Source organism: Hoplias malabaricus, chromosome 3 (genome assembly GCF_029633855.1).
Source record: "Hoplias malabaricus isolate fHopMal1 chromosome 3, fHopMal1.hap1, whole genome shotgun sequence".
Lineage (NCBI taxonomy): Eukaryota > Metazoa > Chordata > Actinopteri > Characiformes > Erythrinidae > Hoplias > Hoplias malabaricus.
This window is the reverse complement of record NC_089802.1, coordinates 35495486-35509298: the sequence shown is the minus strand read 5'-3', so window position 1 is coordinate 35509298 and position 13813 is coordinate 35495486. Positions and strand designations below refer to the sequence as shown.

The following is a 13813-nucleotide window of genomic DNA, read 5'->3' as shown; positions in this document are numbered from 1 at the left end:
GAGATATTCAGCTTTATTCAAACCATAAACATGTCTTAAATGAATGTATGACACGGGACCAAAGGCATGACCCAGAAATGGCAAAACATCACGTGGTGTCACACTTAACACACGGATTAAAGCACAGGTCAGAAGCGGGTTTTATTAATAACAACAAAATACAACACCCCACTCCCCGAAACTCAGAAGCCCTAAATTAGTACATCTCTAGCATTTTGTAACTACGGCCTTACCACCATTAAAATGCCCTACATCAGATATGGATGTGTTGTGCAGAAGAACAAGGTCTGGTCAGAACAGTCAGATTATTTTATCAAATAGACGGAGGGGTGTTTGTGTGTGATAGAGAGTGTTTTGCTAAGGAAGTGATGGACCAGGTTCACTGTGGAAAGACAGGAGGGAGTGTAATGCTCTGGGCAATGTTCTTGCTGGAAAACTCTGTATCTAGGCTTTCATATTGACATCAATTTGCCATTTAACACCACCACAAACAGCATATGCTATAGTGATGCTTGAAAACCAAACAGTAACCATCTGTTTTGCATAAGACATCTTCACAGTAGACGACACAACCATTTGTTAAAGCTATATATTTAAATGTAAAATAAGGTTTTAAAATATTTTTATGTAACGTGTAATTGTAATTCTGAATTCAAACATTCTCATGCTCTTTTGTCATTTTATGGTAACTGTTGCCCAGTATTATGAATGATAAATGCCATTTCACTCAAAGGAAAATTAATGAGAAGTATTTATTTGTCATCGCATTTGTTATGAGTTTCAACAAGGAGAAGCATGTGCATTGATTTGTGCTGTTCTTGAGGATAATAATGTTCTGGAAAGTATGTGTGAGGTTGGTTTAGATGATTTAAAGATGGGGATTTTTATGTTTGTTATCATGAACATTGTGTATTTATACTTAACTGTTATCATCTTTTAAATAAAATGACAATTTTCATTTTTTTATAATATGCGACAATTACCATAAGATGAAAAAAGAGTGGAATAATGTTTGAGTTCTTAATAACAATTATAAGTTACACAAAAATGTTTTAAATTTTACCTGTGCATCTAATTGTTTGTAAGCTTCTGTACATTATATTTTTAAAAGCAGATCATTCTTGAATTAAATACAGTACAGTGGTCCCTCGCTACTTCTGGGTTCGCTTTTCGTGGACTCGCTGTTTCGCGGGTTTTTATAAATATTAATGTAATGTAATTAACGTATATAATTAATATATAGTATCGCTTGAAGCGCTACTTGCTGACGTGAGTTTGTAAACGACACATGATGGGTTGACTGGTGGAAAGCAACCACCCAGAGAATGCTGCTCTGTATCTCAGTCGTTCGCACTCAGCTACCCCTCTCCACTCTTAAAGTAGTGTACTTAATAGTGTACAACTACTAAAATAATGTATAAGTATTAAAATAAATATAGCGTCCCTACTTCGCAGATTTTCAAATTTGAATGTATTCATTAGCTATTAGCCATTTGAGTCCCAAGAAACACAACTGACCTTGCTCTTGTGTGAGTAAAATGTCTCTCCCTCTCCCCCATGCCACAGTGCAATACTTGTCAATGGGGGGTTTGTTTGCTGTCATAACAGTTTTGGACAGTTTTAGTGTTCTCCTCCAAGCATGTTTAGTTATGTTGAGTGAAGAATGTGCTAGCTGCAGCCTGATAGCATTGTATGATAAGAGCAGACCTAGCTCATGGATGAAATGTGCCCTGACCAAATTTGGGAGAAAAACTAAGCTAGATTTTGTTATGAATTTATAAGTAGAGTGAGAGTGTGTTTGGCAGTAGGAGTTTATCATGATTAAAGTTTGAATACAGAACACAGTACAGAAAAAAAGAAGTGTGTCAGATTTGGACTAATATATAAACATACCACTCAGCAGAATGCGAGCTGAACCAGAGACCCTACTTTAGCAGAGAGGCTAGTGGATACTGGGTCAGGTTTATGGCAGCCTGTTTGGATTAGCCCTGCTGATAGCATCATGGAAATGGCTGTGCTTTTTTTTTCATTCCCTGCTTGTTATATGGCCTCTTTATGGGTCAGCAGAGTTAACAGAGAAAGCCTTGCTAGAGTGCGTGATGCTTTTTGTTGTCCTGATAGACTGCATCTCAGTCAAGCAATAAAATGGCTGATGATTACTCGCCACTGGCCTAACCATTATACACTGGCCGAAGCGGTCACAACCTGACTTAAATGTCAGTGGTCTGTTTTTCCTGGACCAAACCCTCTCCAGTTTGGCTGAGAGTTTTTAATACATAAAATACCTTGTGCTTATACTGATTAACCCAGGGGATTCCTAGAGGTTTTTTTTTTTTTTTTTTTTTTTTTTTTTTTGGTATTAAGAATAAAAGGAACTCTAGGGAATATTTGGTATTTTTGCTCCTGGACTCCCCCTACAGTTGCTGAGTGTAATTCACTTTTATAGCACTGTCCTGATTTCATGCGGGAGTGAGTTACATAGCGCAGATTCTGCAATGCTGACCTCAAAGTGGCAACAACACAGGCTCTGTTCTCCTGATTACATGCCAGTGGAGCATCAGAATGATTGTGAAACTGTAATTTTAAGGTAAAAACACTACCTAGTGTTCCTTCAGTCACATGAAAAAATGACACATTCTAAGAATTATAGTCAATGTATTTAAATTCAAGAATTATTTTGTCTGTAAAATAGAATTGAACAGGCCTCCTCTCAAGCATATCAGGATGCCCAGCACTGGAGCCTCTCAGGACTTTGCACTGAAACCACCACTTAACCCCATGCTCTCTCTCACCAAGCATCACAGCAATAATGTCACTGTTTGCTGTTGATGCGACTGTTGCTGGTTTATTTCCAACAGTAGACAGAGATCCTATGGTAAGGAGGTAAGGCACCTGAAGTTCTGTTGTAAGTTTAACAATCTGTCTCTGAATGTCAGCAAGATAAAAGAGGTGGTTGTGGAGGCTCTGCACATCAGCTGATTGCCAGTGAAGATGGTGCCTGGCTTCAAAAACTGGGAGGAGGTACACGTCACAGATCCACTCTCCTAGTCCCTGAACACCTCCTCCTTAGTGATGAAAGCACAGCAGTGCTTCTACTTCTTAGGGAGACTGAAAAAGACCAGCATACACATGCTCATCCTTGACTGCTACTACAGAGGCATCGTAGAGAGCTTCCAAAATATTTTGACTCAGACAGGATAAGATTACTGCGTGTACCAAAGGCAAGATGGGATCAAGGACATCTTTGCCAAATAGTGTAAAATGGAGGCTGGCATCATGATGAAAGATCTCTCTCAATCTATGCACAGACATTTTGCACTTTTTGAAGAAGGATACAGGGCATCAAAGCAGAGTCTTCCAAACTCAGGGACCATTTCATTAAACATTTCATTGCCTGATTAATATAAACACTCAAACCTATTTAAAGCTGGTCTATTTATTACTCTTACAAAAAAAAGTATACATTAGGTTCAAATTACTAAGTAAGTTAAAGTATTTTTCCCAAGTACAGTTTATGTAGTAATTATAAAAGTTCTGGGCGATATGACCACAAATGAGTATCATGATTAATTTGACATTTTACCTTGATTACAATTAGCAAAAAAAATTTTTTTTTTAGTTTTGGTTTTTGTGTCAGTCCAGTGACAAACCTTGTACTGTAAATATGCTCAAATATTAAAACTGTGATGTTTTTTTCTAAACATTTTGTTCTTTTCGCTTACCAACTGACTGACTGATTCCTAAAAGGCGCATACGCGAGTCGGAATTGTTAATTCAGCCATATTTCACAGAGAGAACTTAAGGTGGCGCTACTACACCGTAGTTAGTTCAGCTATATTTCATATTCCAGTTCGTGAACTAAATTAGGAAAGGTTTGGTGCATTTCCACTGACATAAACTGGTTCGCAAACCAGAAAAATACGTTCCCAGAAGAACAATAGGTTCATCAGCGTGAACTGGGGCTGAATAATAAGAAATAAGACAGGAACATGCTCCATTTGTGTGTGTTTCTGGGACTGTGTTTGGTGCGGCACCACTCTGCAACATTTACACACATTATATCTTACAGAGAGAGGACTGCTGAATTTGTCTCATTTCACGTGAGTGTGTGTATTTGCCTGATAGGGAAGTGGTGGGGAGACATTTTGTAGCCTTGTTTATAAAACTCCATATATCTGCCCACTGCTCCTTAAACTTCACATGCTTTAACCTGTTACATTGAATAAATTAGTAATTGTAATTCTTTAAATAAAAAATATTCTTGGTATTCTTTGTTTGGTGGTTGATCATCTAGTATATATTTTTAAATAAAATAAACAACAAAAACACAGATGCTGGTGATATATATTATGAAAAGTCCTGTCATCCATTTTTTTCTGTCACATCACATAAAAAAACACATGTAAACAAAGATGAAGCACCAAAGCTTCCACTTCTGTGACAGTGGCTATATGGCTAGTGGAGGTCTGGCTAAACTAGTATATAGGTATACTTTACTACTTACTTATTTTGATCCCTCTTATAATTGTAATGGATTATAATATGAAATAAGCCTGTTACAATACTCCCAAACCAAACTGCTATTATGATGAAATCATACAAATTTCACCAAAACACTATTCTCAAGATTCATAAAGTGTGTATGAAAGAGATGGTGAATATCTGGCAACCCTTAGTGAAAAATCAGCCTTAAAATGTCCCTATCTGTTTACTTGATCCTAGCCATAACTCTTAACTGCAGAGCCCAGAAAGTTATAAAAGCAGGGTTTTGTGTTTGAGTAATGCTGTCACTCACAAAAAAGTTTTGTGCTCAGTGTTTAGTGTAGGTAATACATGCAAAATAGATTTTTGTACAGTGTGCATTGTCTGTATTTTTCATTATATATTTTTAAATTGTATGTCTTAACAATGGTCTGCTGCTCTCTGGCAATTTTTGTATTGTATTGTATGCTTTGTTTCTTACTGCACACATCTCCAGTGAAAGGGAATGCCAATAAAATTGACTTGGCTTTGAATTATTGTTATGTGGAGATGACCTGAAAGACATCCAGCTCTGATCTATGTTTATAAATCAATAAAATGCAAGCGTTTCTGCGTTGCTTCATTATATTGACATCTCATATCTGATACAGGGTTCACTGAGAGTCATTTTTACTCACTGTGATGCATCAATTTACCTCAGTGACCTCGCGAAGGCTACAAAGAGCAGGTTCTGCTGATTGTTCTGCTATATGGCCATATAAGTAGTTTAAAAATGTATGCAGTTCAGAAATAGAGCTGTATCGTTATATTAAGTGTGATTTTTTTTACATGGATTGCTCTCTGATTATTGTTAGATTTTGTTGACCTAGGTTTGTTTAGATTAAATCTTGTTAATTGTTATGATATAAGTATAAAAACAGTTCATTCTTTTTTTACTTTTCAAATACTAAGTTTCATTTATAATTTGAAAACACCAGCCTTTAAATCATCTGATAGTTTCATGATAAATGGATCAATTCAATTAATCTGAAACTGCTGTAATACACTGCGTTCACATTATAAAACCCCATTAATCAAATCCATTTTTTTGCCCAGCTCAGATTAGGCTTCTTGAGGATTAACATGTATGAATGTAAGTGAACTGTAGCTACAGTATCTGTCCGTGAAATGGTATGCAAGCACACAAAATGTTTATGCGTGTCTGACATTAATACATTTATATTCAGCTATCACCTACACTGCTCCTTTCCTAACATTCAGTGAATCATTATGTTGCAAATGAAGAAGTTTCACCTCATACACAGTACAGTACATAGGAAGCATGGAGCCATTTGGGATGCAGCCTGCATGTTGCTGTCAAAGCTGGCTTGTGAAAGCACTAGTCACATACAAAGAGGCAAAAAGACAAATATAATTTAGTTTGAATTTCCCATGTGTGTCCATGAATCGGATACAAACCCAATTCAAATCTGAATAAAAAAAAGATTGGATTTGATATGTTCACATATTATATGTCACATATTTAATAAAAATATAAAACAATCAGGTTTGAGTTTCTTCCACCTGTTAAAGGAAGTGTAAATATTTTTTGCCAGGCCACTTACAATAGTAAAACAAGGCCTGACTCTTGCTCCATAGCTGCAGATAGGAAAGCTAAAGCTCCATTTGGTTGAAGTCAGTGTTGTATGTGAGTTTGTGTTTGTATTTGCTACAAATATCATTGTAAAAAAGGAAGTAGCGTGAAGACATACAGTGGTATGAATGTGTTTGGTAAGCTCAGCTCTCCTGGAGCAAAATCCCCCACTCGTGACCGCATTCAAGATTCACTAAAATCTGTGTTAGCGTGGTGCTAAAAAACTCTATACTTATATATACATATATATACTTAATTCTATACTCCATATGTGGGTCTTAACAGAGTTTGAACAGAGCTTGTGACCATATACAGTACAATCTCTGCTAAAATAATTTGATCGACCCAGTATTGAAAATTGTTGTGGAAAAGAGGATGAAGCTGAGTCTTGCTATTTTTTATTTCTCTTGCTAGCGAAATCAATCTGTTCCTCCTTGAATGACCTTTGTTTTTAAGTAAGCTGTTACACTGCATAAATAAATAATTGTGATTATTTGAATCAATGAAACTTTGGTCTTCTCAGTGTTAGAAACATCTAGAATGAATTTTTAAATATAATGAAGATTCTGATAGATTCTGTAGACTGAAACTGATATTAAAAACGATGCATGTGTTATGAATGCATATAAATCCTGCTAATTTCTTAAATATGATTTGCCTTACTCATTCTTCAGCCACAGAATAATCATACAATTATAACTTTGTGATACATTTTTACCCATTTCTAAATTATTAGCCCTGCCCTACATTTCCCTGTACCACAGTATCACAAAATAAAACCACATGTAAAGAAGGATATTGATTTGAAGCACCAAAGCTTCTTAAGGACCTCTAATAATGCAGTAATTTATTTCGGACCCTACCTTCCCTTTGTGGAAAATCCTGAAAACACCTGTGTGATAAACGCTATGCAGCCGATGGCAGTCTGGCAAAGCTAGTCTTGCTTGGCTTCCTTCTGCTCTTAGGATACTCTTATCCTGATATATTTTTTAGAAGGACTTAATGAAATTATTTTAGTGATATTTCCATTAATGTATAAAACAAAGCTAAAAGCAGTAGGTGCTCCCTAAGCTGATGCAAGTTTTAAACAACGTGAACCTAATCTGACTGATCTTTTGTTCTGTGCCCTATTATATCTCAAAAATCCCACCTTTTCCAGCAGTGCCCCCTTTCAAACCCCAGAGCATGTGCTGGTGTCAGCTACACTAATGAGAGGAGACTTTTATTGGAATGCATTAGCCCAGCGTGGCCCGATCTGGAGAGAAACGCTGGCAGGCAGCAGGCTTCCATTTCCAGCCTGTCATGCTTGCTTTCATGGCTGGTGCGTCAGCAGGCGAGCTAAAGAATGTTCTCTGTGATTGCTTTCAGATGGCAAGGTGGAGGTGACCAAGGAGGGCATGAAGCTGTGCACCATGGGACCAGGCAAGGTGTTCGGAGAACTGGCCATTCTCTACAACTGCACCAGGACAGCCACTGTTCAGAGTGAGTGACCGGCATTCTTTTTCAGGTAGCCATAGGAAGATGGCTGGCCATTGTAAAATCCTGGCCTGGAACCTGGATCAAAGGTTCAGATTTTAAGATCTTTGCTCCAGATAAAAGCATCGGTCAAATGCCTAAAAAACGTATAATCATTATTAATTATTATTGTAATACAGTTAATACCCACAACTATCCTGACATTATAATTATGAATTAGTTCACCATTTGCTGAACAAGCAGCTTGTATTACCTCCAAGGGAATCATTGACCGACAGAATACAATGGTTTGCAGCAAGTATGCACTTCTGCCCAGTGCACTTGTGAGCTGGAGGGGCATAAAGTCCCCGTCATTGGACTCTAGAGCACTGCAAAGGTGTTTTTTCAAGTTATGGAGCTTGGTCTAATACATTTTAATGGACTGGAATGATGTTTGTGATCTGAGATAATCATCAGAATCAGTATCTTACATCAACAATGTGCTATAATGCAATATAATATAATACAATGCAGTATACAAAAATACATAATAATAATAATAATAATAATAATAATAATAAAACAATTTTAAAAATGTAAAAATGGACTCCATAAGTTAGTGTAAAGAGAGAGTGTTTGCGTGGGGGGTAAATTACCTACTGGTATTGTTAGATAATTTAATTTTTCCCATCCCTTGTACAATGTGAGATAGAATAAAAGTCAGCTGAAGATTACAGAAGTCAGAATTAATTTTTCGCAATGATGAGACTTAACTAATGTGGAGATTTCAGACATACTTTAAAGGTAATCCTGAATCAACGGTGGGAGGAAACTGGAGCACCCGGAGGAAACCCACGTGAACACGGGGAGAACACACCAACTCCTCACAGACAGTCACCCGAAGCGGGAATCGAACTCACAACCTGCTGCACCACTGTGCCGCCCTGTTTTGCAATAACGTTTTTGCTTATTGATCAAGTTTTATTTCATGGCTTTCAAATCAATCATATTACTTTATGTTTACTATATAGCATTTTTAGAGATATATTTTCCTAAGATTGCTAAGATTCTATTAGCTCAAATCCTATAGGTTTTTCAGTGGATATGATGAATATGTTGGAGACATTTGCATGAGTTTGCCATCTTATTAAGCTATCTTACTTCATTCAAAATATCTAGGAGTCTTGTGTTCATGTGCAAAGTGTATTCAAGGGTATAATATAATTATTGGACAGCTATTTTAAAATGTGTTATATACAGCTCAAAATCAACATTTTTGCAGCAGTTAAAATGCTTGAAAGATCTTGTTTACCCAATACTTTGTTTTCAAGACTGCAGTGGCATTTGCTGATAATTTGCCTGTGCCATTTATAACCTGGCATTTTTTTATATTGTAAGGCATTAGACAACTGATGATGTATATCAGGCTGGTTTGGTCACCCCAAAAAGGGACTTGAACCCTTCAGCCTAAGAACAGAATACTTACTGAGCTACCCAGGCTGTATTTACTTGCAGGTGGTAATGAAAGTCTTGTCTCCACCCATAAAAAAGTCAAATCAAATCTTGAATTACAGCCTGTTTCACTCAGAAAAATGCCACATGAAAGAAAAGAAATGTGTCCTCGTTTCCAATTCAGTTTGACAGCTAGGAGAAGATAACTGTTTGACTTTAAACAATACATACAAAAACACACACAAACACAGTGGAATCCCCTACAACTTCATGAATACAGTTGGCTGTCAGGAGTGAGTAACCATGGAAACGCACACATTTTCTTTTGCTATTCTTCGTCTAATGTAGCTAGGGCAGCTTCTCTCAAGAGTAACTAGTAACCGTGGAAACTCATGCACTCGCTCACTCACACACACACACACACACTCACCGACACATACATGCCCTTCACAACTCTGTCAGACACCTAATGAGATCTTTATGAAGACAGCGCCAAATTCCTAAGCACACCATGTCATTTCCTAAACACAACTGATTTTATTTCAAAAGGTGCCAAATTTATCCTAAGAAGACTGATAAATAATTCAGATATCTTCTCCTTCTATTGCTCTCCATGCTTCATCCTCTTAACTGGGGGACTGCCATGTTCACCCTGTAAATGTGAAAAGCTGATTTGCATGCATGTTAGCTGGGAGATAAAATTTGCCAGCATTGTTTAAGTCACTTATTAAAATTCACATTGCAGATTCAGCCACTCTTTACCCCAGACATAAACAGGCAGCGCTGTCTGTTCCAGGCTAAGATTAGAGGCGCTTTTGCTCAAAGTGAATTGTTTGATTTGTGCTATGCTCCTCTGCTTTTGTGTACTTATCTCAGATCAGTTATCTCCAATGTGCATGCGGCACTGATTAATGTAGATGAACAGTAGCACAGTAATGCTGAAAGCTTCAGTGTGCACATCAGTGGTGGTCTTCGTGTGCTAGTTTACAGTAAAAGTGGTCAATAAGGTGAAAGTAGATTGAAACTGAAAAACAATATGAATCAGCATATAGTTTGTTCCCCAAATATATACTGTGTTCACATATTCTTTTGAGTGGTAATGGCATTGGGGTTCTCACTATTGTTCTTCTGGCAGAATGTTCCAGTATCTTGTGTAAACTCTTCCCAGAAGAGAAGAGAAGAGAGAAACACAAGAAACCCTTCAGTAATAACATTTATTTCAGAAAATGTTGAGTGAGCAAATGTTTGAAAAATTCTGGATGTATTATATAGGGCAGAGGTCTTCACATCTGGACCTTGGATCCAGGCCGGGATTTTAAAATATCTGGCTGGTATGACTCTGTTGCTGCGTTACATTCAAACTCGAATGTCAAAATTTTCCAGATAGGAAAATAATTAATTTCAATGGTAACATCCCCCACATATTGGGTGTCTTATTCGGAAAGTCAGGTGAGCCTCACGAATCCCAAGTTCAGAATCCAAGATGGCTACCCGCACATCAACACTGTGTAAAAGCAGTAGTATCATACTCTGTATTACCACTTCTATGTATTTGTGTTAATTTAAATCGTACACAGAGTACTGTCCAACTGCTGTATGTGGATGGTTCAATGGTGTTTGGATGCATAAAATATTTGAGGTTATCAACTGGTATCACTAACAATGCTAACTGGGAGTGAGCTAAAAATAAAAACCTGTTTAAATGTTTACTTGTTTACAATGGGGTGGAAGAGTCTAATGGCTGTACAGCAAAATGAACCACTATCTGCCACATATTTGCAAATCTTTGCCTGTAACCCAATAGTTTAAATCGATAATGTGTTTATGAGAATCAATACAGTATTGCAAAGCATAATTTGTAATGTATGGATATTTACTTACACCACTAATTGTGTGTGACTCAGCATTGCATGTTTTGGTAGGTTACAGCATAATAAATCAGGTTTGTAGACTGTCTCAGGTTCATAGACATTAGGACAAAGACAGTGGCAACAATGTGTACATGATACATACTTAAGGTAAAATAGACACAATAAAATGGACACGTAAACCTCTGGGGTTGAAGAACGCGCCGGCGCATCAAATATGTCCATTCGTGATGTTTCTAGTAATGTCGATAGCGATAGCACAGCGTAGAAATACAGTTCAAACACTCTCTGAATGTGCAGAAACTGCTCTTTCGATTGCATATTATAGAGAAACTGTACTCAAGAGTTATAAGCCTATGTATAAGTGAGACAGGCCTCCTCTGTCTCTTGCCGTGTCTAACTGGTGGATTCGCTTGTTTTTAAGACTCTGATAAAACTATTTCAATTACCAAAACAATTCATCCACACGAGTAAAGAGATGTTTTCATAAGAAATATAAAGATTTTCTAAAATCGTATTTAAGTTTTTCAGGGTTAGAGACAGATTATCTCTTTATAAAATGCTCTAGGACACATGGGCCTCTCTTTATGAGAGAGCTGAGATTGTTCTGACAATTTTGATATAAAACATAAATAAAAAACTATTACTATTATAGTAATTGTTTTAGCTATTATAGTGTATTATTATCATGTTTAAATTTGTCACAAAAATGTGAAGAATCAACAAAGAAATTGTGGAATTGAAAATGTAACCTAAACTTTACAGTCCAAGGTTGTTCCTGGTGCAATTTCTTTTTCCGCAGGCCTATTCGCTTGGTGTCAGATTGTGCTAGGACAGAGAGATTATTCTTCCCTTTGGCTGTTTGGTCAAGTCTAAAACTTCACTGCCCTAACAGACGTCTACTTTGGCGTGATACACTATACTGTTAAAAGTTTGTCCAGGTTTGCACATTTCTTTCGAAATGCTGGGTGGTAATGGAGAATTGGTCCCTCCTTTGCTGCAGTAACACCCTCTACTCTTCTGGGAAGGCTTTGCACTCGTAATTGGAACACTTACTGGAACATCTTGTGGCTGAATGCCAACAGTAGTGAGGTGAGGTACTGATGCTTGGTGATTAGTTCTGGATCACAAACACCACTCCAGCTCATCTCAGAAATACTGGAAGAAGCTCCATTTCTCTAGGGAATAACGACACATTGTTGAACAGGCCAGTGCTTAAGGGCTTTATACCCCTCTCGCCCACAATGGACACTGGACATGGTGACTCTGGAGTGTATGTGTGTCTCTGGAGATTATACAAGCTTTGGTCACTTATTGACACCTGTGTCATCAAGGTAATAAAGTGTCTACCAACCTTTCTACATAGGTAGTTAGAAAACAAAAGTCAGTACAGGTATATTTGCGTACACCAGTTGGGGATGCTGGTCTTTCAAGGAGGGGAAGCTCAATTTCGGCCTACATCATAAAATGTGTTGGGTTTATTTATACGTAAATTCTACCCTCCGTTCCTTTTTAAGAAAATGATCTGTGACCCTGTCGTACCAACAAGGGGTCTGTTCCAGGGACTTGACTAGTGTCCTCTCAATGGCCAGCAGAGCTAGGCTGCTTAAACGGCCTTGGCTCATGTGAAGTGTGTCCGCCTGTGCTCCCACGGATCTTTACACCAAAGGATCGCTGATTCGCTCATTTCGCTGTCAATCAAAAAGGGATTCAGCCTCAGACAGATTATCCAATCATCATGCAGAAGCTGAGCGTCCGGGCCAGCCGAGGCCAGCTCACTGCCCCATAGACCCCCAGAGACGCTGAGCGTCCAATGGGCGGGACAAAGCCCAGCATTTATCCAATGACTCGTCTCGTTTCACATCTTTTTAATGTACGACCGCAGTAAAAGTAATATAATTTATTCCAGTGAGTTTAGTAGACTTAGTGTGTTTTTACACTTGTTAGCTTTGTTTTGATGAAAATGAACCCTGGTCTGATTACTTCGTTGGTGCAGATCATGTGTAAGCATGAACGCTACCTTTCAAACTGCCTACCAAACAATGGGACAGAGACTGTCTGAGCAGATGGATCTCAGTTCGTTTCAGGTGTGAACGCAATATGATCCAAAGGCATTAAAATTAACCCAAGACAGGACAAAAATTCAAATGATGTGACAGAGAATGTGCAGTGAGAGGACAGCATGTTGGTTTGTGTGGTGAAGGTATACACAACCCTTATAACTGCAAAAGTCCAGTGTAGTGCATTGTTCTGATGACTGGCTTGCAACATATATTCATTCATTCATTCATTATCTGTAACCCTTATCCAATTCAGGGTCACGGTGGGTCCAGAGCCTACCTGGAATCATTGGGCGCAAGGCAGGAATACACCCTGGAGGGGGCGCCACTCCTCACAGACAGTCACCTGGAGCGGGACTCGAACCCACAACCTCCAGGTCCCTGGAGCTGTGTGATTGCGACACTACCTGCTGCACCACTGTATACATAAATATCAAACATCATCATCATTATTATTATTATTATTATTATTATTATTATTATTATTATTATTATATTTGTGTATCTGAGTTTACTCAACGCAGAGTGTACACCATAGCCTGCTCAAGTGCACATCATCAGATTTTGGTGTTGGGTACATGTTTACGTGAGACCTACCCATTTCTTACAGCGTAGGTTTGACCCAAAAGCTTAAATTGGCCTGAAAATGTAACAATGTGCACTTGTATCATATAACTTGTCTTCAACCACAATAAAAAATCTGGAGCTAAAAATGTAATGTTATTTACGCTCTTAGAAATAAAGTTGCTACAAATGATTCTTTGAGCGGTGCCATAGAAGAACCACATTTGGTTCCATAAAGAACCATGTTTGCTAATATGTTTATATAAGTACAAATCTTAAGATGGAGTGAGGATATCTTT

The 13813-nt window shown here is 37.8% G+C and overlaps 1 protein-coding gene across 1 annotated transcript in view; it reads left to right on the top strand.

Moving 5' to 3' along the window:
* The window catches only part of prkg1b (protein kinase cGMP-dependent 1b), a 198856-nt gene that overhangs the window by 51569 nt on the left and 133474 nt on the right, over positions 1 to 13813 (top strand). Inside the window, exon 3 of the mRNA XM_066664373.1 lies at positions 7484 to 7597. Coding sequence (XP_066520470.1) covers positions 7484 to 7597 — 114 coding nt within the window. The remainder of the gene's footprint in view (positions 1 to 7483; positions 7598 to 13813) is intronic.